Source organism: Sebastes umbrosus, chromosome 22 (genome assembly GCF_015220745.1).
Source record: "Sebastes umbrosus isolate fSebUmb1 chromosome 22, fSebUmb1.pri, whole genome shotgun sequence".
NCBI lineage: Eukaryota > Metazoa > Chordata > Actinopteri > Perciformes > Sebastidae > Sebastes > Sebastes umbrosus.
The window spans coordinates 15572683-15596740 of record NC_051290.1 but is presented as its reverse complement, the minus strand read 5'-3'; the positions used below and the strand labels follow the sequence as shown (position 1 = coordinate 15596740).

The following is a 24058-nucleotide window of genomic DNA, read 5'->3' as shown; positions in this document are numbered from 1 at the left end:
GCCAATAGTGGGTTTTTTCATAGCTTTTTACAGAAATAGTGGCTGCGTCAGAAGCAGCGCTGTCCTCCCATCTAAGAAAAGACAAACACATAAAGTAATCTAAAAATGCAGAGACTCAGCCAAGAGTTCAACAACTAAAAAAAATAAATTACTAGTTTGCTGTCCCATAAACATAACTATAATGATGCCATAATTGTAGCGAAGTACAGTAACGTACTACTGACAGACAGTGATCTGCTGTATGATCCTGTTGGGTTGCATAGTCGGTTTTATTTTATAATCTGTCCCCAGCTTTAAAGAGTCATTTCTGCACCAGCTTTGACTTTTAATTGGACCCTGAGTTTTCTTATTTTGTTCTAATGTCTAACTTAGAGCTGCCAATGTGGTCCCGAGCTCTTCCTGGCCCTCTCAAATAGTTTGACACTTTGAGAAATTCGCTTTCTTTCCAACAGGCAGATTATTAGATTGTGTTGTATCTCATTTGTTTAAATCTGCCCAGTACTTCTGCTGAAATAACTGCAGCACATACCTGTTCCCATTAACACAACTTGTCCCTTTTGCATGTCTGTTTGTATTTGTATTAAATGAATAAGATGTAACTGGTTAATTAGTTTTAGAGGTGTATGCATATTTGCTTCACTTTCCCCACAGCTTCCAGTCTTTATGCTACACTAAGCTAATCACCTCCTGGCACTAGCTCTGTACCAACGACACAGTCTCACAGCAGTTTGTGAAATAGTCACGAAATGTAATCGATTTGATTCGTGTACATAGACTCAAATTTCCCTTTTTTTTCGTGATGCTCAGCACGACTTTCAACAATGTGTTTTTCTGTGCGTTTTCCTACGAATGTCCAGCGACACGTGTCAATTTCCGCACCAGTCTTTTCAAAATAAAATAGGAATAGATCGACTTGGTTAGGTTCAGGCAACAAAACTACTTATTTAGGTTTAGGAAAAGATTGTGGTTTGGGTTAAAATAACAAGGGAAGTGCCATAACTTAAGTACTGAAGTTACGTGACAAATAAATCAACATGCGAAAGTCCTGTGTTATTTGACCCACCAATCCACCCGACCTGCTCTCTATACTTCCCGGTTCACAATTACGTTAATTACATAAGAATTGAGTTCATGCAGACAATCACGACAAAAATTTTAAATTTGTGTCTATGTACACGAATCAATACATTCAATTTCTTGACTAGTTTACAAACTGCTGTGTGACTGGGCTGAGTTGAGAGTGTTAGCAATCATCTCTTAATTTGTGGAAAGAAAGCGAGTAAGTGTGTTCCCGAAAACTGTTAAACTATTCCTTTAAGACTCCAGGCACAAGGATAGCTTTGACGTAACTGATTGAAATCTGGGCCAATTGTACGGTTTAGCGACAGGACACATCGCTTTAAGTCTCTGGAAAAAAGGAAGGGCAACAAAGGTTTCTGCTACAAAATATGACTAAATACATGTAAAGCACTTGAATGAGAAAACCAAAGTGCAGCTGTTGATACTGAGTTTGTTTTTGTGGGAGGGGAGGTCAGATTTTTAAGCAGCATCGTGTGCATGTTGACAGAAGATAAATCAAGTGTAAATGCTGAGCTGAGAGGGTAAAAACCTCTAAATGAGCTCCGAGAAGAGAGACAAACGGACAAAGACGATGTAAAAGTTTGGTTCAGCTTCATTCAAATATACATCTTAACTTCCATGCGCACACACACACACACACATACATACATACATACATACAGTCTTCCAAATATGCCAACAACGAAAAAAATCCCACACAGTTTTAAAAAAATAGCGAAAAGTTCTTTGTACACTTACACATAACAACTGTTAACATGTTTCCCCGAACCCTGACGTACGACATTCACTCCCAAACATAAGGTTGTAAGCATCAAGCTACAGTGAGTGCTTTTATAAAAAAAACGCATGATCACAGTAGTTCAAATAAAATGGCTCAATTTCGAATAAATAAAACAGTGACAAAATGACCTTCAGTACAAACAATCGGCGCTGGACTTCCACATCTTTTGATTTAAAAAGAAAAGCTCCAGTGAGTTGACTACAGCAGCTGTTTTTTGCTCCCAGCTCCGACATAAATAAAAAGGGGGATCTACAAACACTTGTGGGTGAAAAACCTCTCCTGAACCCACCAACACACACACACACACACACACACACACACACACACACAGCTCATTGCCTCACCTGCTGCACCACATTACTGACTGGAAAGATGAGCCAACAAGAAACCTCCTTGTAAAAACCACAGGAAAAAGAACCTTAAAAGCTGTCATTGTTTACAAACTCTTCTTGCACAGTAAAACCTCTTTTTTTTTTAGCTTAAAAATCCAAGATTTAGCTATCATTACTTGGATACACGACCACCACCTCCCTGAAAAGCTTCAGGATATTCCCCCAAGTGCTCTCTGACCCCTCTTCTCTGATTCAGCAGACTCTGGAGAGTTTAAACACGTCTGATGTACTGCAGTGAGTTTGATTTCTGAGGAGGAGTTTGGCAGTCAGAGGTGAAAAAAGGGGGACAGTCTTTGAAATATTTCAGCGAGACCGGCAGGGGGTTGGTGCAACCGAGAGGCAGAGCAGGACAGCAAGAACTATGAAGAGAGCACTCGATGTTCTTGTTTTTCTCTCTCAGGGGGGAAAGGAGGAGGTGGAGGTTCTAAGAGGAGGTAAAAAAAGAAGGGATAGTTCTCCCAGAATTCATTGTGGCTGGTTGTGGGAGGATGGTACAAAGGGTTTACAGAGAAAGAGCGACAAAAGGGAGGCTAAAGAGAAGAGGAGGAGGAGGAGGAGGAGGAGGAGGGAAGGCGAGCAGCAATTTGATTAGAGATTTCTTTCATCTCTCATCATCTACTTTACATAAGTTTTTTTTTTTGTTTTCCTCCAGATGAGCGGACTTCAGAACTTCTTGGGACCCCAGGCGGACGCTTGCTTCGGGGCCACGCCTGTCCCAAATGTGGGGAAATCCTCCGCGCTGCTCATGTCGGGAGCCTGGAACAAACATATGCTAAATGTTTGATACACTGCACTAATAAACCTGGATGCAATGCAAAACACTGTACAAAATATATAAGTAGATCTCTCTGAAAGTTGCAGCCCCTTTTCCACAATTTAAAACTCCTTCTCTAACTCATCTGGATCTCCTCTTTTCAACTGATTAAGTTTACGCGTTAACGCAAATTTGTTTTAACGGCACTAATTTCTTTAACGCATTAACGCAACTTGCGATTTCGGATGTTTTAGCGGGCTCAGTCTTCTGACATCACATGAAACTATAAAACCTAAGGAATCAATCGGTACCAACCATGTCATACTAGCTTGATGCAAAGGAGGCTCCAAAAACTGGCATGGTCATTTTCAAAAGGGGTCCCTTGACCTCTGACCTCAAGATATCCGAATGAAAATGGGTTCTATGGGTACCCACGAGTCTCTCCTTTACAGACATGCCCACTTCATGATAATCACATGCAGTTTGGGGCAAGTCATAGTCAAGTCAGCACACTGACACACTCACAGCTGTTGTTGCCTGTTGGGCTGCAGTTTGCCATGTTATGATTCAAGCTTTCTTTTACGCTAAATGCAGTACCTGTGAGGGTTTCTGGACAATATTTGTCATTAGTGTATTAAATACTTGAAAAATCTCCCTTTAAGGTACATTTTGAACAGATACAAAATTTGCGTTTAATTTGCGATAAACTATGGACAAACATGAGATCAATCACGATTTAATATTTTAATCGATTGACGGGCTTAATAAATACAGTAAAGAATCATTTTATTTCCTTTGGACCACTAGCCCTAATATCTCTACATTCATCAATGAGAGTAAGAAATGAGCAAGTCCAACCTTGTTCCCTGCTGCGTTCCAGGGGGCGTCCCGCACCACAAAGCCCTTAGCCGGACCCCCGCTGCTGTCATCACCTCCTCCTGCTCCCCCTCCCCCTCCGTAGCGAGAGGGAGGCTTCATGTAAGCTGCCAAAGTCTCCGTCTCCGTCACGCTGAGCATCTGAGAGAGGCGGAGAAAAGAGGGAGGGAGAGGAGAAGAAAATTGCTTATCAAAACTGCCTCTGCACCCAGCTTTAGTGCCAAGGAGACAAACGCTGTACTTCTAAATGGTGTAGCGACTGCTACGGTCTTTGTGAACTTACATATTCCTCCTCCAGGTTGAGCAGGTGGTCGATGGCGTTGTCGACAGTCTCAGGAAGGCCCGTCACCGTCACTTTGTCGGGCTCGTCGGAGCCTGGCTGAGGGAACCGGATATCCACCTGAACAGGAGGAACAAGAGGAGGAAACAGGATTAAATAGAGTGGAAAACAACAACAGGTGAAAATCAAACAAGATATAATAATGCAAATGCAAAGATTTCTCCTCTGTATTCAGAGTCAAAATTAAACTAAGAACCGGTGTGTCAGATTTCAAACATCTAACCTTGAACTCCTCCATCAGCTTGCGGATGGCTTTGCCACGGGCGCCGATGATGCGAGCGTGGGTCCTCGGGTCCAGATGAACATCTTGGCTCACCATCTCCTGCAACTCGGCCACCAGCTGCTGGATGGCTTGACTCGCCTCCTCCACGTTACGCTCGTACCCCGAGATCACGATCAGATCCTGGGAGGGGAAGCCAAGGATGGAAAAAAAATACAGGAACAGGATTAAATATGCGTGACTGATAGAGGTGAAAGGGACAGTTACATGTAAATAGAGGGTAAGACAGGAAGAAACAATTCGAATCGGACATGTGAGGAATGAGAAGTGTGTATTTAAAGCTCAAGTTAAAGTCAGTTATAGAAGATAGAGGAGAAAACACACCTGCTGCTCGTCTCCTTTGTCGGGGAACTGGATGCTGACGTCGTGGTCCTTCCTGATCTGAGAGATGACCGCTCCTTTGCGGCCGATGATCTTGGGATGAAACTTTGGATCTACAGACATGGTCACCTTGAAACTGCGCAGGGCCTGAAAAGGAGACCTCAAACACTCAAATATCTTTACAATGTGATGATAAGATAACTATGTTGGAGAGGAAATATTGCTTTGTGTGTGTGTGTGCGTGTGTGCGTGTGCGTGTGTGCGTGTGTGTACCCTGTCCTCCTGCTCGGCCTGCAGTTCTTTGACCCTCTCATGCAGACCCAGTTTGGCTCGCTCCACGTTGGCCACCAGGCCCGTCACCTTGATCACATCCAGCTGCTTCTCTGGCTGTGGCACCCAGATGTTCACCTGCACATGCAAGACCGCACACACACACACACAAAATGCCAACAATTAATAAGAGATGACTTGCGTGTTTAGGAAATCCCCCTTACTTACACTCATACTTTTATATCAATACAACTAATTAAATGAATCACAATAATTAAGCATAACAGCTTTAACCCTTTAAAAACAATGATCTCCTGCGGGTGGCCGCGGGAGATCGATGTTTGTATGATCTTGTTCAAATTGATGTAAATAAAAACCATAATATCTGAGCAATCATTCATTTTGCAGCGGAAAGCTAAGACTTCTGTCATGCGCGTCATCACGTCTTATGCTTGTGACAATGTTACATTACGTGCTGAACGTAACAAAACTATCAAAACGTCTTTGCACCTGATCTGCACATGAAAATGTGCATATCACAAAAACAAAAAGCTGTGTATAGTTCAAATAACTTATGGAGGGTTAAGAAACATTTTGTTCATGTTTCTACATTTAGAAAATGTGTGGATTAATATGTTTTGTGTGTTTATTTAGTAACCTTTTATGACAACCTTTCAATACTTTTATCAATCATTATGGTTTATTGACTGACATAACCTTTTAGCTTAGGTTGTACAGATTTTAGGGATATGAAGCATTTGAAGATACTTCAAGAGATGACATCACAATTAGCAAAAATGACAATGTAGGTACTGGTGGACCATTTCTATTGCAGAGTTCAAAGGGTTAAAACACAGACCGTTTGACCTGCGGTATGAAAGGTCTCACGGCCAGAAGATGGCACCAGAGAGTATACGCTAACCTCGTACTCCTCCATCATCTTCCTGATCCCGCTGCCCTTCTGGCCGATGATGTAGCGATGCAGCTCGTAAGACACTTCGACGTCCTCCGTTATGGGCACCAGCGCCTGAGGGAGGAAAGCAGGAATATCATTGAGGACATGGATGACAGAGAGGAAGAACAGACAGCATCATGTCTGTAATTGAAGTAAAACAGCGCCTACCAGCAGGGCGACTTTAGCCTGTTCACACTTCTCTGCACGCCCAGCGATGGTGATGACATCACCCTTGCGGGCGACAAACTCCGTCTCTGGACTGACCTCACCGTTTTCCTGTGGTGGAGCCTCCTGACCTGTAATGTCACCACAGATAATGCATTAAAAGCCAGGTTATGGCTTGCCCGTTTCCTGTGTAAACATATACATTTGGATGCAAATATATTGATTTTTATTTTTATTTTTATCTATTTATCTGATCTTATCTTATCTCTGTGCTCATCTCCTTTGGCCTTAATCTCATTTTATCTGCCTTGTTTGGTTTTAGTTTCTTTAATGAAGCACTTTGTAACATTGTTAACATTGTTATCATTAAATTTCCATTAGAGAAACACATTTTTTTCCACATACTGCCACATAACAGATTAAGATATCACATATGAGCAGGGGAGGTCAACCTGCTAAACTGGCTGGTAGGACAGATAAACTTCAGTAACTTCATAATCCCTGTACTCAGAGAGCTCTATTTTCTTATTTTCCTGCTCTCTTCGCGGTGGCAACATATCAACAACAGCATTATTATTGTAGCTTCAGGTACACTTCACTCGTGTGTTATGTTCCTGACCTGCAGCGCTGTCGTCTCTCTCGGGGAACTTGATTTGGACCTCGTTCTCCCTGGTGATGTGCTGGATGCGGCAACCTTTAGGCCCCATGATGGCTCGGTGGTAGCGCTGAGGGATGGCCACCTCCACGCTCACCTGGGACTCCTGGGGGCAGAGAGGAGACAGCTGGGTAACAACGGCACCGACAGCAAACACAGACACATCAGGAGCAGAATCTTTTTTTTTTTATTGACTTGAATTTCACTTCTTTTTGTTTCTTAACGTTCTCAAATGTCTCTTACCAAGTCCTCGATGATCTCCTGGATGCGTTTCTTGGCGGCCTCCACACAGTCCTTGGCTCCCTTCAGAGTGACCCGCTGACTGTTGGCTCCCGTACGAGGGAAACTCACTGCTACTCCGCCGTACTCCTCAGCCAGCTCCCGCAGCACCTGGCCTCTCCGACACACAAAGTGGCGGTGGTGGCGAACGTCTACTACCATGCTGTCCTCCACCACGTCGTCCTGGAGAGGGAGACAACAGGAACATAGTCAGTGGAGAAAGGGGATAGCTCAGTTTATGACACCGAAGTTTTAGAGAGGCTAGATTTTTACCAATATCTCAATTTTCTTTGGTGGATACATTAAAGGAAATCCTAATTTAGCACTTTGCTTTTGCTAAATTACTGTGCAAATACTTTGAAAAGAAAAGAACAACTGACAACCATATAAAAAAAAGTATAGTATAGGCAGGCATACAATATGTAATAAAGTAAACCAACAAATTAAGGCACTGTTAAAAAAGAAAACAAAAAAGGTCAGGCAGATAAATAAGAACAAAAAAATAAATAAAAAAGACATTTAAATATGAATATAATATGAATAGGTAATTTCAACATCAGATAAATGCTGTGTAGTAATTAATTACCAGGTTTTTGACGAGACCTTCCAGCTCCTTCTGGGCCTGACGAACGGCTTCCTCTTTCCCTACGATGGTGATCAGTTCCTGCTCGGTGTCATCCGGCGACGGGAAAATGATGCGGGCCCCCGTCTTGTCCCGCACGCGGCGAATATTGGCCCCTCCACGGCCGATCAGGAATTTATGGTACTCTGGTTTGGCCTGAAGCTCAGCTGTGAAGTTGTTGACTTGCTGAAAAGAACAGAGGACAGGACAGCGATGTAAGTATTCACCCTCACTTCCCCTCCTCTTAGCTCACTTCTGTCATTTTACGTCACCTCTTGTGTTCGATCACTCTTTGTATCCATTGTTCAAACTTTTCTGTCCCTAACCCACCTTCTCCTCAGCCAGCTGCAGCAGCTGTTTCTTGGCCTTCTCCACCTCGCCGACTGGCCCTCTGATGGTGACCTTGTCCGAGCCGGAGCCCTCGGAGGGGAAATGGATGTGGACGCCGCCGCAGTCCTCCATGATGGAGCGCACGAGGCAGCCCTTAGCGCCGATCAGAGAATTGTGCAGCTTGGCAGGGATGGCGACCTCCGTCTCCTTAATGTTGGCCTGAAAGGATGGAGAGAGAAATGAATGCCAAGGAGATATATTGAGCTACAGCTACAAAGGTCCCCAGCCAAATTCGAACCACGATGTTGCAGCTAACGGTTTTCACCCCTTTCCAGAGCTTTAAACCACATCTCATGGTCATCTTCTGATGAGGAAGAATGAGAGATACAGCTGAAAGCTCAGGAAAAAGCTGAGAATTGGACCTTGAAAAAGTCTAAATACAAAAAGGATTTATTTTAGCATTTAACCACCAAACGCCTCAATATTATCAATCACATCCATTATTTTTTTTCTTTATCAAGTCATTCTAAATAAAACTAGAATTACTGCCTCACGGTTGTACAGTGTGCCTCCACCAACCAGTCAAGTTGCAGTTTACATCCATGTCTGTCCAAAATGTCATCACTTCATCATTTTATCCTGTTAGACATTTGTGTAAAATTGTCATAATTGGCATATGAATTCTTGAGTGAGCTGACTTTTGACAACCAAAATCTCATCCTTAAGTCCGAGGGGACGTTTGTGCCAAATTTGAAGAAATTCGACCAAGGCGTTCCTGAGATTTCACGAGAATGGGACGGACATGAGGTCACAGTGGCATTGACCTTTGACCACCAAAATCTAATCATCATCTTTGAGTCCAAGAGGATGTTTGTGCTAGATTTGAAGAAATTCCCTCCAAGCGTTCCTGAGATATCGCGTTCACGAGAATGGTACATAAAAGGCATAAAAAGTAAATTTTTTGAAGGGGGACCATGCAGGAAAGTAAATACAAAAAGAGGCTGAAACAACTGTCAAAAGCAGTCTGACGTCTCTCACCAGTTCTCTCTGGATGGCGAGGATTCGTTCTCTGGCTGCCTCACAGTTGCTCTTCTTGCCTGTGATAACGATCATCTCGGAGTTACTGTTCTCTGTCGGCAGGTCGATCTTAGTGTTGGTCTCTTCACGGATCTGGTGGCATCAACAACATCTGTTATTTTGTGCCTTTTACATAATGTAACATTTGCTCTGGTGACAGTATCCTAGGGCTGAAATCTGTATTTAAACAGCTTTCAATATTTATTCATTTCATGAGAGAAGTGATCATTTTCAAAGTGCACTTCAAATTCTCACCTTTTTGATGTTGGCGCCGCCCTTACCAATTATGTTTTTGTGAAACTGCTTAAAGATGGGAACGGAGAGCGAGAAGCTGTTTTCAATCTGGGAAAGAAAGAAAGGAAAGCTGCTGTGAAGTAAAGTCTAGAGAGACAGAAACAGATAAAGAGACAGAGACAGAACATGGCGGGTCATACTAGTTCGGCGATGATTTTCTGGAGGAACTTTCCACATTTCTCCACCTCGTTCTTCGGCCCTCTCAGCTGGACAATGTCACTCTTTTGCGCCGGGTCGGGGAAATTGATAATGACCTAGAAGCAGAACAAATAACACTTGTCACATTAAATTAGAACTGGATCCAAACTAATTATTTCACAATGATGAAGTGCTGTCGGAGAAAACGTTCACCTCGGGGAACTTGTCTCGAACTTCTTTGATCTTTTCTCCCTTCTGGCCGATGATTGTCCGATGGAGCTTCTGCTCCACGATCAGGTCTTTGGTGCGCTCATTCTCCTGGAGATTGGAGAGAAAAGTGTGAGCAGGCCACTTTGGAGTCCGTGTACGGAGCATTTCTTTTTGGGGTTTATGCCGACCAGCAGAATGAATGAATGAACCAACCTAAACTTTGACCCCATTCTCACCATTCTCTGGACCATCTCAATGAGCTCTCTGCGTGCCAGCTGGACTCCTTTAGGGTCTCCCTCGATCCGGACCAGACCACTTCGTTCAGAGTCCTGGGGGATTCGTACGGACACTTTGTACTGCTCCTTGATCCGATTGACTGGATGGTGTCACAGAACGGTGAAAAAATTAAGAGAGAGATGGTTGCATTTTCAAAGATGGAGCAGAAGTTTTTTACCCAAATCTTTTGAGGATCAAAACACTAAACCCCTGCAGACGTGAAAGGGGGCTGTAAAGAGCACATTGGCTGTGCTCAGCTTGAGTTTTTATTTTGGAAAAAAAGCATCAAACTGTTCACACCCATCCTGCATCATAATCCATTTCTCTGCTTTACACTCTGACAACTGGTCTCTACCGCAGTCCATTGTAACTGACATGAATTGAGGCCGATCACAGCTACTATGAAGCTCCACAACGGCTGATAATACAAACCTTTTACAGCTACCTTTCAAGCCCTTCAATTTATTTATTTATTTATTAATTTGCACAAGATCTGACGATTCTGACTAAAAGAGTAAAAACAAAAAAAGTGGCTTAATTTACTGAGTCAGCGTTTTTTAATAAAAAATTAAATGGCTGGTCCTACTGGCATTTGAACTCTAAACCCCAGCAGTGTTGATGGGACAGTTTTTTTTCTGTTGAGATCAGCAGAACAGAAGTGTACTCACTGTTGGCTCCGTTCTTTCCGATGAGGTGCCTGTGGAAACGCTGATCTATGATGACTTCGGTGTAGTCCATCCTCACCAGCTGGACGCAGAGGGGCAGAGGGAAGATTTGTCACTGGATTTGTTCCCTGAGCTACAGTACTGAACCCCTTCAAATCTGGATCTGCTTTGTCTCTTTCTCTGTATCCCTCAGCTTTCCAAGTGTCTTTATTCTAAGAGTGAATAGGAGTGAACTTCCAACAACAATGCTTCATGTCATTCTGGGTAGGAATGTTACAATTACCTTGAAATGTATTAAATAAGAAATAATATCGGGAGCATTTGACGGTATTATGACCCTTTTTACTTATGCAATTAGTGATTAAGACCATTCCTCCTATTATAAAAAATATCCCATGTAGGGCTGCAACTAACGATTACTTTCATTATCGATTCATCTGCTTATTATTTTCTCGATTATCTGATTCATGGTTTGATCTATAAAATAAAAAAATAAATGGCGAAAAAAAACGTCTTCAAAATGCTTCTTTTGTCTGACCAACAGTTCAAAACAATATTACGTTTAAAGACATTAAGTTTACCGTGCACACAAATATTCCACTATTTTTTCTGAATTTGCTACGCGTCATGTAAACAGCATATTCCTTTTGTATATTCTGAATTAGGCTCTTATTCCGAAGGGAGCATTTTCCGATTAAGACATGTGGGATATGTCGATATTAATCAGGTTTTAGGAGCACCCTTTGGAAATATACAGCGCATTCAGAATGTGCATCTCAGTTGAGGTTTTTACCGCAGTTTGCAGCACGAGGCCTCTCGCCTGTTTACAACCAGCTCTGTGCATTGTACGCAAAAGCAACTATCCGACAGTTTGCAGAGTTGCATGCCCAAAGGAAAAGCCCACATTTCTGGTCAGAAGGAGAAACATATCTAGTTTTAAACATTATGAAAGACCTGGATGTCAACAGGTTTTTGGATAAGCGCAAATAACGCACCAAAAGGTCAAGGTGGTTGAAGGAATGAAAGAGGGAGGCTGTTTTCCCGCGGTCAAACAAGTCCGTAATCAGAGTATGCACAGCTGCATGTAAACGGGAATATTAGTGGAATATTAATTTTCATCAGCAATCAGCTTAGTAGGAACATTATCTTTTTTGGAATAAGAACAATTTAAATTTGTGTTAACTACAGATGTTAAAACTATTACATCACTATTCTTACCTTGTTAGATTGATCACCTCACATTTATAAATAGAAAAATCTGTTTTAAAATATTTTGTTGAAAAAGGCTCATGATTTTAGTTCTGTGAGTGTGTGTGTGTGTGTGTGTGTGTGTGTGTGTGTGTGTGTGTGTGTGCTCACCAGGTCCTTGATGATCTCTTGTATCTGGGCCTGAGCCTGTTCCACCTCCGCTGTTGGTCCCTCCAGACTGATGCGCTCCTCGCCGTCCGTAAACTCTATGTGAACCTACACACAAACGCACAAATCAAGATGAAGTGTTGATTCCCCCTAGTGTCACAGTAAATAAGACACATCACAGTCCATGTTATAAGTGTCCGCTGCCATGCTGCAGAATTCTCCCTCCTTCTTCACCTCCTACATGATTGATAATAATCATTGTTCAAACTACTCTGTCATATTGTAGGAGCAGATTGTGTGTTTTATCTCTGGTTTCTTATCTCCGATCATCTCTCTCCTTACCCGCGGTAGCTGCTGTGTGATCCGCCCGATGTTCTGTCCTTTCTTGCCGATGATGAAGCGATGCAGCCAGGCCGGAGCGGTCACCTCCACCACCATCACACTCTTCGCCTGCGCAGGGACAAAAGGCTTACAACTTAAGAACCAACAATCCAACGATAACAACTACATGTAATGTGAGACGGGTCGCTCATAGTGACGAACCCTCAGGTAATTACCATGCCCTCTCATCCTTACCTTTGCGTACACCTGTGTGAGCGCCGGTCCCAGCTTGTCGGGCTCCCCCCTGAGGATGATGGTCTCTGAACTGGAGTCCAGCAGAGGCATCTCCACAGACACCCCCGTGGTCTCCAGGATCTCCTGCAGCGTGTTGCCCTTTGGACCTATAATGTACTTATGCTGAGACTTCTTCACCTCCACAGAGATGGTGGTGGTCTTCCTCTTCTGCGGGTAGAGGATTAGAAGTGATTGGCACGGAGAAGAAAAACGGCGGTGAAAGGAAGGACAGCGCGGGGAAATTGAGGAGCCCATTGAGGGATGGATGGGAACACAACAGGAGACAGAAAGAGGAATGACAGGCAGGAAGCAGGAAGGACAGAGCAGATGAAAGTTGGAAAAAGGAGGACTGAGCGACAGTGAGACAAGAGGAAATAAGCTGGCAAGAGGTGAGCAGAGAGGGAGAAGAGAGTGATTGAAAGCCAGAGAAAATATATTTGTTTTTGCCTCTCATGCATATGCACTAAATGACATTAGCATTCTCATCCTGTTGTTCTCTGGTGAAATCCAATTTTCTCTCCACATTATCTCCGGCCTGCCTATCGCCAGCACTCATCCGGCACACACACACTTCCCCTCCACGTTTCATCCATCCTTCTTTTATAGTTTCTTGTGTGTGGTAGAAACAATAATAAAGCCTCCTCATTACAAACTGCACCAAACATTGTTACTACAGATGAGGTTTAAGATCCAGGCGGCAGAGTGAATAAGTGGTTAAAGTGAGACTGTGATGAAAACAGAGAACCACAAAGTTTAATATCTGCGATCACGTGTGTCGTGCCATAAAGCCCTAAATTAAACCCCATTCTGCTCGCTCACAGCTAGTCATTCTGGGTAAGTTTAGTACACACTAAAAGTTGGCATAAATTACTGAACAATTCACAAAAATGTCTGAATGATCCAAGAACGAGAGCTGGCAGGAATGTAAACAAACAAGTGAGGCTTGTTTGTGATCTGATTTTCATGTTTGGTTCCTTGTCTTGCTTTTGTGTTCCTCGCGATGCTTGCATTTGAAATTTTGAAAACAAAAACTGCTTCATCAGCAGTGATAGAATGAAAATATCTGAGGCAAATATGTAGATAAAAAATTAAATAGTAGGGGTGGGAATCACCAGAGGCACCACAATTCAATGTTATCACGATACAATGTTATCACGATACTTCAGTCGCGATACGATCTTATGCAATTTTAAACATTTTGCGATATGCTGAGTATTGCCATAACATATATTGCGATTTATTACCTTTTTGCAACTGCAAATTATGCAGTTTATCAACATCTGTTTTATCTAATAAAATACAGTTTACTCTGTTCATCTAAGAGTTTCATTCACATATCTTGAGGTCAGAGGTCATACGGGGGCCCCTTTTGAAAATGGCCATGCAAGTTCTTCCTCACCAAAATGTATCGCAACTTTGGAACGTTATTTAGCGTTCTTCCTGACAAGCTAACATGACATGGTTGGTAACAATCCTTAGGTTTTCTAGATTCATATGATACCAGTATCTTTACTATAGCTATAAGACTGAGCCCTACAATCTCTGAAAGACAGAATAGCGTCCGGATTGTTAAGAGGTTAATAGTTTAAAGATTGATAACGATTGATGTCCGTGTATCGATACAATATTGCCAAGCAAAATATCATGACACTATGCTGTACCGATTTTTTCACCCAACCCTATTTGATAGCAGCAAAAAAGAATGAGAAAATGTGAAATAACAGCTAAAGGTCATTAAGACTGCAAATGATTAATCAACTATTGACTTCATTTTCAATTCAGATGACTCAAAATAGAATTGTATATAAGGGTTTTCAAAGGCTATAAGTTTTTTTTGGCATTAATAGACAGTTGAAAGTAGAGATAGAGACAGACTATATCATTAGTCCACCAGGCACTCAAATAAATTGCAGATAGATTAAAGACTTCTTTGTACATATGCAGATAAAAGCTCAGTTATTTAAGATGATGCTAAGCCACTAATGGCTTTAAAAAGATTAAATTAAACATTACAAATCAATTCTAAAGTCAGTCAGGAGCCAGGGTGAGTTAGAGTCAGAACGGGGTTATATGAGTCCTATGGTTGCTAGAAACCGTTCGTTTTGAACAAGCGCACCTTGTCGTCGTAGATGGCTCGGATGCGGCTGAGCGCCAGGGCGACGGCCTCCTTCTCCCCGGTGATGACGATCTCGTCCTTGGGCAGGCTGGGTGGGGGGATGCTGATGCGAGCGCCCGTCTCCTGGCTCAGCTCCTGCACCAGCCGGTTGTGAGCACCGGCGATGAAGGGGTGGAAGGCTTTCTCCAGGGACAGACGCTCCACTGCACGCTTGTCCTGGTGAGCAGGAGTAAATAGTGACGGCAGTGACAATTTTAGTCTTCAAATCTTAATGGCTGGGTCACAGCCAATTAAAATACTTGATTAATGTATCATGAGCGTATATTTACTCATTAGTCCGTTCAAGACCATTTAACCTTCAACTATACTTCTGGTTTCAGACCTCCATCTTTAAAGATCATATCACAAACTGAACCCCGCAGCTCACCTGTTCAGCCGAGATCAGAAGTATTTCATGGCGAGCCTTCTCGATGCCCTCCTTGGTGCCGGTGATGCGGATGTTGGCGCTGGGGTCGTCAGGACGTGGAATAGCGATCTTGGTGGCGGTCTTCAGCTCCAGCTCCTGCAGCTTCTCGCCGTTCTTACCGATGACAAAACGATGGTGCTCCTTGGGGATGGCGACCGTAGCCGAGGCCTGGGGGAGTTTCAGGGAGGAGGTGAGAGAAGATTTGCATTGTTACACATTGGAAAACGGCAGTAAATCATTGCATCAGGAAACATTATCATGCCTGAACTAACTTCATTAGCATTATATAAAGTTCTCTTAGGAGTTAAGGATAAGACATATTCATAAAAATACAATATTGTTGATGTAGCAGCTGTGGTTTCACATTTATATAATATTAGAATATTAGTTTTCTCACATTTCTAGTTGACCAAGGGCAGTAATTAACAGTAACAATGGAATATGTGGGCTTTCAGCAGGTAACAAAAAAAAAACATCCAACCTTGCGAAGAGTACAGAGTGTTTTTTCTGCACTCTTGTATCAATAACTGCAGCTCAGCTATACAGGTGGACCTCGGTGCACCAATTGAAGTGGAAATCAGCATGTTTACTGCTGAAGCCCTGAAAGGCCACCCTCGGGAGCTGACGGTCATTTTTCAGCTCAACTTTTTGTCCTAAAACTGGCCTGCCTGCACAGATAGGATTCTTCAAGCTGCAGCTAGAACTAACTATCCTATATAATTTTGTGAGGATGTAAAAAGAGCAAATGCCAATAAAAGAAACAGATTGTCACAGTAAAACCCCTCTGATCCCATTCATCAGTTTAAGTGATGTGAGTCGTTGTTCTTCCTCAAAGAAACATCTGTTAGTAGGGGGCATTTTTCCAACGGTATTCACTATCAAGACAAAAACCCCTTTCACTTAAAAATAGAATTGGTGAGGGAACAAAATACAGGAATGCATAATCACTAAAAACACAAATTATTCAACAGCAGCACACAATATGCTTGCACCGATATAGTGTCGCACAATGTATCAAGATAAAGAAGTTACGAGAGGCATTTTTAAATTGGCAACATGACAGTAATTTAACTCATGACTGTCTACAACTGTGCAAAAAAGCTTACAAATTCATTTTATTCTGCATTTTTAGAACATTTACTGAATTATTGGTAATATAACTTTGATTTTCAACAATGGTCTTGAGGAACGCATTCATGCCGTTGACTAATACTTCCAAGGTTTCTGCTTATTTAGCCAAAGAAAGAAAGCATTTTCAATCGATCTAGTCAAGAAAACACCCCCGCCATGCACTCAGTATCCCACATTTATGAACTCACACAACTGCGGTGAACTTACCTGCGTCTGCAGGCGAGCCACGATTTCCTTGCGAGCCTTCATGACAGAGTCCAGTTTGCCGGTGACCATGATGGACAGGCCCTGGTCTTTGGCCAGAGACAGCTCAATGTGGGCCCCCGTCCGCTGCATGATGTCCAAGCACACTTTGGCCTCCTCGCCTTCCCCGAACTGGCTGTTGTCCTTGTAGCGACGCTCCTCCAGGGGCACGTGGAACACCTACGCACAGAGCAGGTTAGAGGGGAGGTTCAAATTTCAGGCAACGTGTCTCATTTGCTTATCCTCCCATAACTGGTGCATCTTATCGACCGCTAATGCGGCTCGTGGCAAAATTTAGTTACGGTCAGAAAGATATCTAAAGAGCAGATGAATGAACGACAGACATCAAAATATAGTATTTCATTTTTTTTTGCATGAATGACAGTTGTTGTTAAAGTCAAAACAGTTTGCAAATTAGACCCTGAGTGTTTCCAATAACTCATAACATGTGTAGTAGGGCTGCAACTAAGTATTATTTTTCATTATTGATTAATCTGTTGATTATTTTTTGCGATTAATCTATTAGTTGTTTGGTCTATGAAATGTCAGAAAATGGTGAAAAACGTGTTTCCCAAAGTCTAAGATGACGTCCTCAAATGTCTTGTTTTGTCCACAACTCAAAGATTATCAGCTTACTGTCATAGAGGAGTAAAGGAACCAGAAAATATACACATTTAAGAAGCTGGATTCAGAGAATGTTTAATTTTTTATATTTAAAAAATGACTCAAACCAGTTAATCGATTATCAAAACAGTTGGCGATTAATGTAATAGTTGACAACTAATCGATTAATTGTTGCAGCTCTAATGTATATGTGTATACTTGTGTATATTCTGTTGCCTGTTTATGTATGTAGTCAGTGGCTGCCTGACCTGGGTGATGACAGAGGCTTTGATGGGCCTGATCCTGCTCCCCCACGCAGAAACCGGCTCCCCGGCCTTTTCCCCTGGGGCCCCCTTCTCCGGCAGCGGAGGGAAGGCCTCCAGGTAGGTGGGGATGTAGGCCTCATCCTCCGGGACGCAGCCTGGTCCGGAGAGACAAAGATAAATAAGGCAACGAGAATTAAGGTAAGGATGGAGGAAGAAAACAGAATGCATGTCTGGATGGATAGAGGAAGATTATTAAAGTTAAGGAGAGATAATATGGAGGGGTAGTTAATACGTATACTGACAAGAGGAATACTGAAAAATCACATGTACGGTACAAGAATAGTGTGAAAGCACAGCAAAGAGAAGTAGGAGAAAATCTAAATATGTTCACCTGATCTCTTGGGGTAATAAGAGGCTAACTAGCTTGGCCTTCTGACAAAACAGGCGGACGTTACCTGTAATCTCCTGGTCCTTGAGGCCACTGCGATGCTCCGCAAAGCTCTCCGGGGTCAACACTGCCACTGAGCTCATGGTTCAAGACTTATTCCGCTATTCCACTAAGACAGAGAGGTGGGGAAGGATAATGAGAATAAATCAAACCCTAGAATCTCTGGAGGAGGAAATTAGTAGCTGTATCAGCATGAAATGTCATCATAAAGTACTAACTGGACGATCCAACAGCATCAGAAGTACAGAAGCCTGTTTCAAACTGCGTCTCTTACAATTGTTCTTCTTCCCTCCCTCGATTGCTCTCTAGCATTGCTTTCCACAAGCCCCAGAAGATTGAGGCTGCCCCCAAAAGGTTTGCTTCGCGGCACCGATGCTGCACGTTACACCTGAGATACTCCAATTAACACTTTACAAGCCTCAGAAAAACACACGGTCGGTGCCACAAAAGCCTCGGGGACAGGGTTATCACAAGTCAGACACTAAGAGCTGTCTTAGTCTAAAAACAACTGCTGCTGGCATTCCTTGTGATCCAGAATTACAGGATCTTGTCAGCAGTGGGTCTTCCCTGAGCATTTTTAAAATCCAAAGACTACAAATCCTTGAGCTGCTTCTCTGACTGTGCATGTTAGAGCATCTTTGTAAACACAGAGACAGTGATTTAGGGAGGATATTGCATTTTTATGGCTGGCGCAGCAATACAATAAAAATCATTAAAATGCTGAAAACCACACATTTACAAGAACCTCATAAAAATAGTTTTCTAATTAAAGGTGATGGAAATCACATTTTGTCTCTTACTCTCTTACATCTCTTACTTTTACTCTTACCTTTAAGATAAAGTCATGATCGGAAATAACGGTTGAGATGTATTAGATCATGGGATTTAATAACCAAGATGTTTTTCTCACTCATGAACAGGCATGCAAATCCATCCCCTCGCATCCCCTGTGATGCTTCTGGTTAAGCACAACAGCGACTTTGTGTTATCATCTAATATCTGTGACATGCTCCAGTAGGATTATTTCTCCTGAAATGTTACTGTGTGCTCCAAGAGTGTATTCAGATCATCTCAAATCTGCCCCTGCTGGTAAAGACATTGCTAACCCCGTCTAATAGCCAAGAAATGTAACTACACTAAAAAAGTACAAGATGCATCTCACGGAGTAAGAAGCAAGTCTTGTTGGAAATATAGCAGGATATAGTAACACTAAGTTAAAGCTGTGGAATAACTGATAACAGAAGTAACTCAACTGTACTTTGGTAGAAACCCAGGCTTACCTGCAAAAGGTCAATTGCCAGAGAGTCCGTCCAGTTAGCTGCTACCGAAGGCGCTTCAGTGTGAGTGTGTGTTTCAGCTCCTGGGTGCACAGGAGGAGAAAAAAAAAGAGACTGAAAGTGAACACTGTAAATCAAAAAGCTATACAGCACGGAGGCTGGGTTAATACTGTGAACACCCACACTGCACTGCACCTTACAATGTCTGGATCTGATTCACTCTCCTCCTTTCTCCTCCCCTCCCCTCTCCACATCTCTCTGCTCATCTTCCCTCCTTTATAGTTTCGCAAATTCAATGGACCAGGAAATCAGGAGTGAATTTAGCCACCCAATGTGAGTCTGTACTGTACTTGGTATACAAAAAACATGATTATCTTTTTTTTCTCTCACTAGTTTTTTAAGTCCTACATTGGGTACACAAGTGGGGGAAATAACTTAACCCCACAGCAGCCAAACGCATGCTGTACAGTAGGGCTGTCCAGAATACGAAATCGAATAGTGACTTGGAGGCCGTGGCAACTGTCGAAGCGTCAAAGCATTCAGTCAGTCCTACTGTGCAGCCCAGGATTGTTCAACTTTGTTTCAAATCTTTAAATTCTAGTGGAGATCCAAAAGCTTTCAAAGATACCAAACATGCCAGGCTAAAGTTTCGGAAAATGTGTATAAAATGATGAACAAAACAATTTGGAATATTTCAATTTTAATGAATCGGACTGCGAGTTTAAATATTTCACTCTCTGAAAACATCTTGCAGCTTCAGTAAAGAGCTGAAATAAGCTGTTTGAGAAAATTATACACTGTCAAACAGTATTGAAGATAATTTTAATAACCTTAAAGCTATTTAAGGGGAAACAAGGAGGATAACTGTATGTTAAGGGAAGTGGTGGAATGCAAATAAGTACATTTACTGAAGTACTGTGCATGTATTTCCATCTTAAGTTACTTCTATCTACAGTTATTTGACAGCAATAGTTGCAGAAATAAAGTAACTATAATGAGCTTGTGAAATTTGATGCATCTTTACATCATTATTAAACTACTACAACAGCAAATACAGCAGCAAGCTCCACATATTACAGTAAAAGGCTAGTTATACATTAATGCAGCAATATAAGTTATGCAATTATAACGTAATGCAACTGACGGATCATCACATAATAAGCACTTTTACTTCTTTATGTTTATTTCACTCAGTGAAAACATCTTGCAGCTTCAGTAAAGAGCTGAAACAAGCTGTTACACTGTCAAACAGTATGGAAGATGATTTTATGTGTATAACAAATCTTAAAATATGGCACTTTAGACAGACATGGTTGGGTGGTGTATGTATACAAGATCTGTAAATTATGTGGTGTATGTTTGTTGCAAAGTGTCAATAAAAATATGATTAAAATTATGTTTATTTTACTATTAAAGCTTATATACAATTAGACAACAACTGCACATTTGAATTGTTTTATTTTAACATTATTGCTCCTTTTACTCCAGTAAATGCAGACAATAGTTCCACCAACCATTTGTTATAAGGGGTTAAATAAGAAACTACTGTGCAATATATCCTTCATGCAACATACAACTCAAGTGCAACTACCTTTGTTTACATTTTATTCATTACATCTACCATACCTATTTTACAAGTGCAATTACCTATGCAATTATAACGTAATGCAACTGACAGATCATCACATAAGTACTTTTACTTCTTTATGTATATTTTACTCTATCTACAGTCATTTGACAGCAATAGATGCAGAAATAAAGTAAGTAAAACTATAATGAGTGTGAAATTTGATGCATCTTTACATCATTATTAAACTACTAAATACAGTAGCAAGCTCCAAATATTACAGTAAAAGGCTAGTTACACATTAATGCAGCAATAATAATAATAATGCAACTGACAGATCATCACATAATAAGTACTTCTTTATGTATATTTTACTATTATTAATGCTTATATACAATTACACAACAAGTGCACATTTCAGTTGTTTTATTTTAACATTATTGCTCCTTTTACTCCAGTAAATGCAGACAATAGTTCCACCACTATGTGTTAAGGGGTTAAATAAGAAACTGCTGCTGTAAGTCTCCCATTGTGGCTCAAGCACCTGCTAACACCTTGTTAGCTAATACTGAAATACAAGAACTAGAAATGAAATGAAAGAAACAAATAGGAACTGGGCTCACTGCAACACAGTTTAACACTAAGTTAGCAGCAGCTTTGAGTCTGAACACCACAGTAACAGAGTTATGTAGAGATAAATACGAGATAAAGACGGTGGAGTTAATCCAGCCTCGCTAGCATGATGCTAAGCTAAAGGCTTTACTGCTAGCTTGATGAGGATGTTCTGCTCTGCATGGCTGGTCCGTTATCTTCTGTTAACCTCTACTAAAGGGCTATCTATCTACCTGGCTTTCTACCTAACATTCACACCACATGACTGCACACACACTGTGTTCACATTGAGATGTATATAATAAAGATAATGCCTACCTTTGAGAGAGAGAAAGTGTAGCAGAGAGGGTGTGTGTTGTGTCTGACAGGTGATGGTGTAAACACAGTGGTGATTGGTCCGGCAGCATTTCCTCTGCTCAGCGGAGGGATACCAAGCGTTGCACTGCGACACACACACAGAGTATAAAGGAAAAATGCCGCAGTATCTTTACGCCCAACAGACAGGAGCATCCCAGTTAAATAGATCCGGAGTGATTTTAGTCTTACTCTGCTTTACTCTTGCTGTTATATTCAGATGTAAAAAAGAGTCAGATGTGGTAATTGATTATTGAAAGAATGTAATGAAGTTATCATCCCTCTGGAACTTCTTTTTGTCCATCAAAACTGACCGGGTCTACTTATCATTCATAATGGTGTGTGTGCTCTACAGGAGTCACAGCATCATACTTTTCTGAAGTTATATGCAGCCTAAATATTATGGAAGCCCAATTTCTTTTTTTTTATACTTTTTTTTTCTCCCTTTTTTCAAGGTTGTTTTCATATATGCAATTTACAGTTCGTAATTAAAATACTTTATAAACCAATTTTTAAGTACATGAGCTTATACAAACTCATTAAGTACACTAGAGAAAACAACTTCAACATTCAAAATTGAAATAAAATTAAGAAAATAAATAAATAATAATAATAATAATAATAATAATAATAATGATAATGATAAAAAATAAAGTATAGAGTTAAAAAAAAGGAAGCCCAATTTCACCAGGAACGGAAAACTTATTAAAATAATAAAAAATAAAAAAATGATAAGAAATAAAAAATATGGTAAGTAATGGTCATGGTAAGTCAAAAATTATGAGATAGTAAGTACAAATTTCTTAGTCTTAGTCTGAGTTACTAATCAAAATTATGAGATTATAAATTGAAATTATGAGATAGAAAGTTCAGTTTAGGATGACTAAATAAAAATTATGAGATAGTAATTCAAATTTTTGACTTTCTAAGTCAAATTCTTGAGATACTAAATTCAAATTATGAGATAACTCAAAAGTTTGAGTTACTAAGTAAAAGTTATGAGATACATTATAAATCAAGATTTTTACTTATGAAGTCAAAATGATGAGATATTAAGTAAAAACTAATGAGATAGTAAGTTAAAAGGATGCACCGATACCAAAACTGGATCGTATATCGGGCCGATATGACTCAAATAGCTGGATCGGGTATTGGTGATAAGGGCTGATCTATTCAATTCAATTCTTCGTTATATATTATATACGTTATATACTAGAATTTGAATTCCTGTTTAAGTTTTGGCCAATTTGTTGTTGCATTAAAAAGGTTTACATTTGAATTATAATTCCTGTTAATTTTGAAGATATTTTTGACCAAGTTGTTGGTGTGCGATCTATTATTTTAATAATAAATAACAATTCAATAAATTCAAAAAAAATCTGTGTTTATTTGTCACATTTTGTTATACAAAGTGAGGAAAGCAATGTTTTAAGTCAAGCCTGATGTTTCCTTACACATAAAAGAATGATCCCAGTCACTTCCACACACTGAGACATGCAGATTATTAATTAAACACTGGTATTGGATCGGTACTCATCAGCCAATACCCAAATTGGTTTATAAACTATTGTAATTATGAACTGTAAATGCATATATGAAAACAACCTTGAAAAAAGAAAGTATAAAAAAAATAAAGTTTGTATTACTAAATTAAAATGTTTAAATAGTAAGCCACATTTCTGAAATAGTAATCCCAAATAAGATACTACAATATACTACATTTTAAGTGCTCTACATTTTTAGTGCTCACCATGAGTACTTTTTGGGGGTTTCTTGTGTTTTATTATTTTTCATCTATTTGTTTGGTTTTCCTGGCAGAAATGGTCTTCTATAAGATACTGATTTGCAGAACTATGAAACTTATGCCACCATTTACAGCCCAAGATATTTTTTTTAGATTGCTGGTGTGGCAGTGAAAACAATAAAACATCTAAAATAAACTGTAATATCTGAAGAATCCAGGACAGTTCACAACTGTTCCGATGTAAGGCACTAGGTGGAAGTAGGATACAAAGGTAAAATACAGAGGTGAGGGGAGGGACAAACACCTCCCCTCTGTGCACCTGTAATAACATGTAATCTACCACAAAGAGTTGTTATATACTTTATCACATGACATCTATTTACAGGAAGTGGTCACCACAGCATAATATTATGTTGGTGGTAAAAAAAAAAAAAGTAGGCTAATGATTATTATTATTATTTAATAAGTGTTATATCTCAGTTTGAAACAGCAACTTTTTC

The 24058-nt window shown here is 40.7% G+C and overlaps 1 protein-coding gene across 1 annotated transcript; it reads right to left on the bottom strand.

Moving 5' to 3' along the window:
• Positions 1–1654: 1654 nt before the first annotated feature.
• On the bottom strand, positions 1655–21900 carry hdlbpb (high density lipoprotein binding protein b). The gene is made up of 28 exons (XM_037758762.1): positions 21779–21900; positions 19285–19364; positions 18012–18113; positions 17560–17711; positions 16652–16867; positions 15275–15481; positions 14848–15063; positions 12693–12899; positions 12459–12566; positions 12120–12224; positions 10764–10842; positions 10056–10195; positions 9823–9927; positions 9612–9725; positions 9433–9519; positions 9139–9270; positions 8101–8319; positions 7735–7956; positions 7113–7331; positions 6834–6975; positions 6218–6345; positions 6017–6121; positions 5098–5232; positions 4828–4971; positions 4447–4626; positions 4167–4283; positions 3866–4024; positions 1655–3009 (listed from the first exon to the last, which is right to left on the bottom strand). Exons 3-28 carry the CDS (start codon positions 18085–18087, stop codon positions 2917–2919), a joined length of 3807 nt encoding a protein of 1268 aa, XP_037614690.1. The 5' UTR covers positions 18088–18113; positions 19285–19364; positions 21779–21900; the 3' UTR covers positions 1655–2916.
• Between the last annotated feature and the right edge of the window lie 2158 nt (positions 21901–24058).

Coding starts and splice junctions, on each gene's coding strand:
- hdlbpb (XM_037758762.1), bottom strand. CDS start 18,087: ATGAGCTCAGTGGCAGTGTTGACCCCGGAGAGCTTTGCGGAGCATCGC. Junction 9,520..9,611: donor AGAAAATCATCGCCGAACTA/GTATGACCCGCC, acceptor TTTCTTTCCCAG/ATTGAAAACAGCTTCTCGCT. Junction 8,320..9,138: donor TCGCCATCCAGAGAGAACTG/GTGAGAGACGTC, acceptor CCATCCTTTCAG/GCCAACATTAAGGAGACGGA.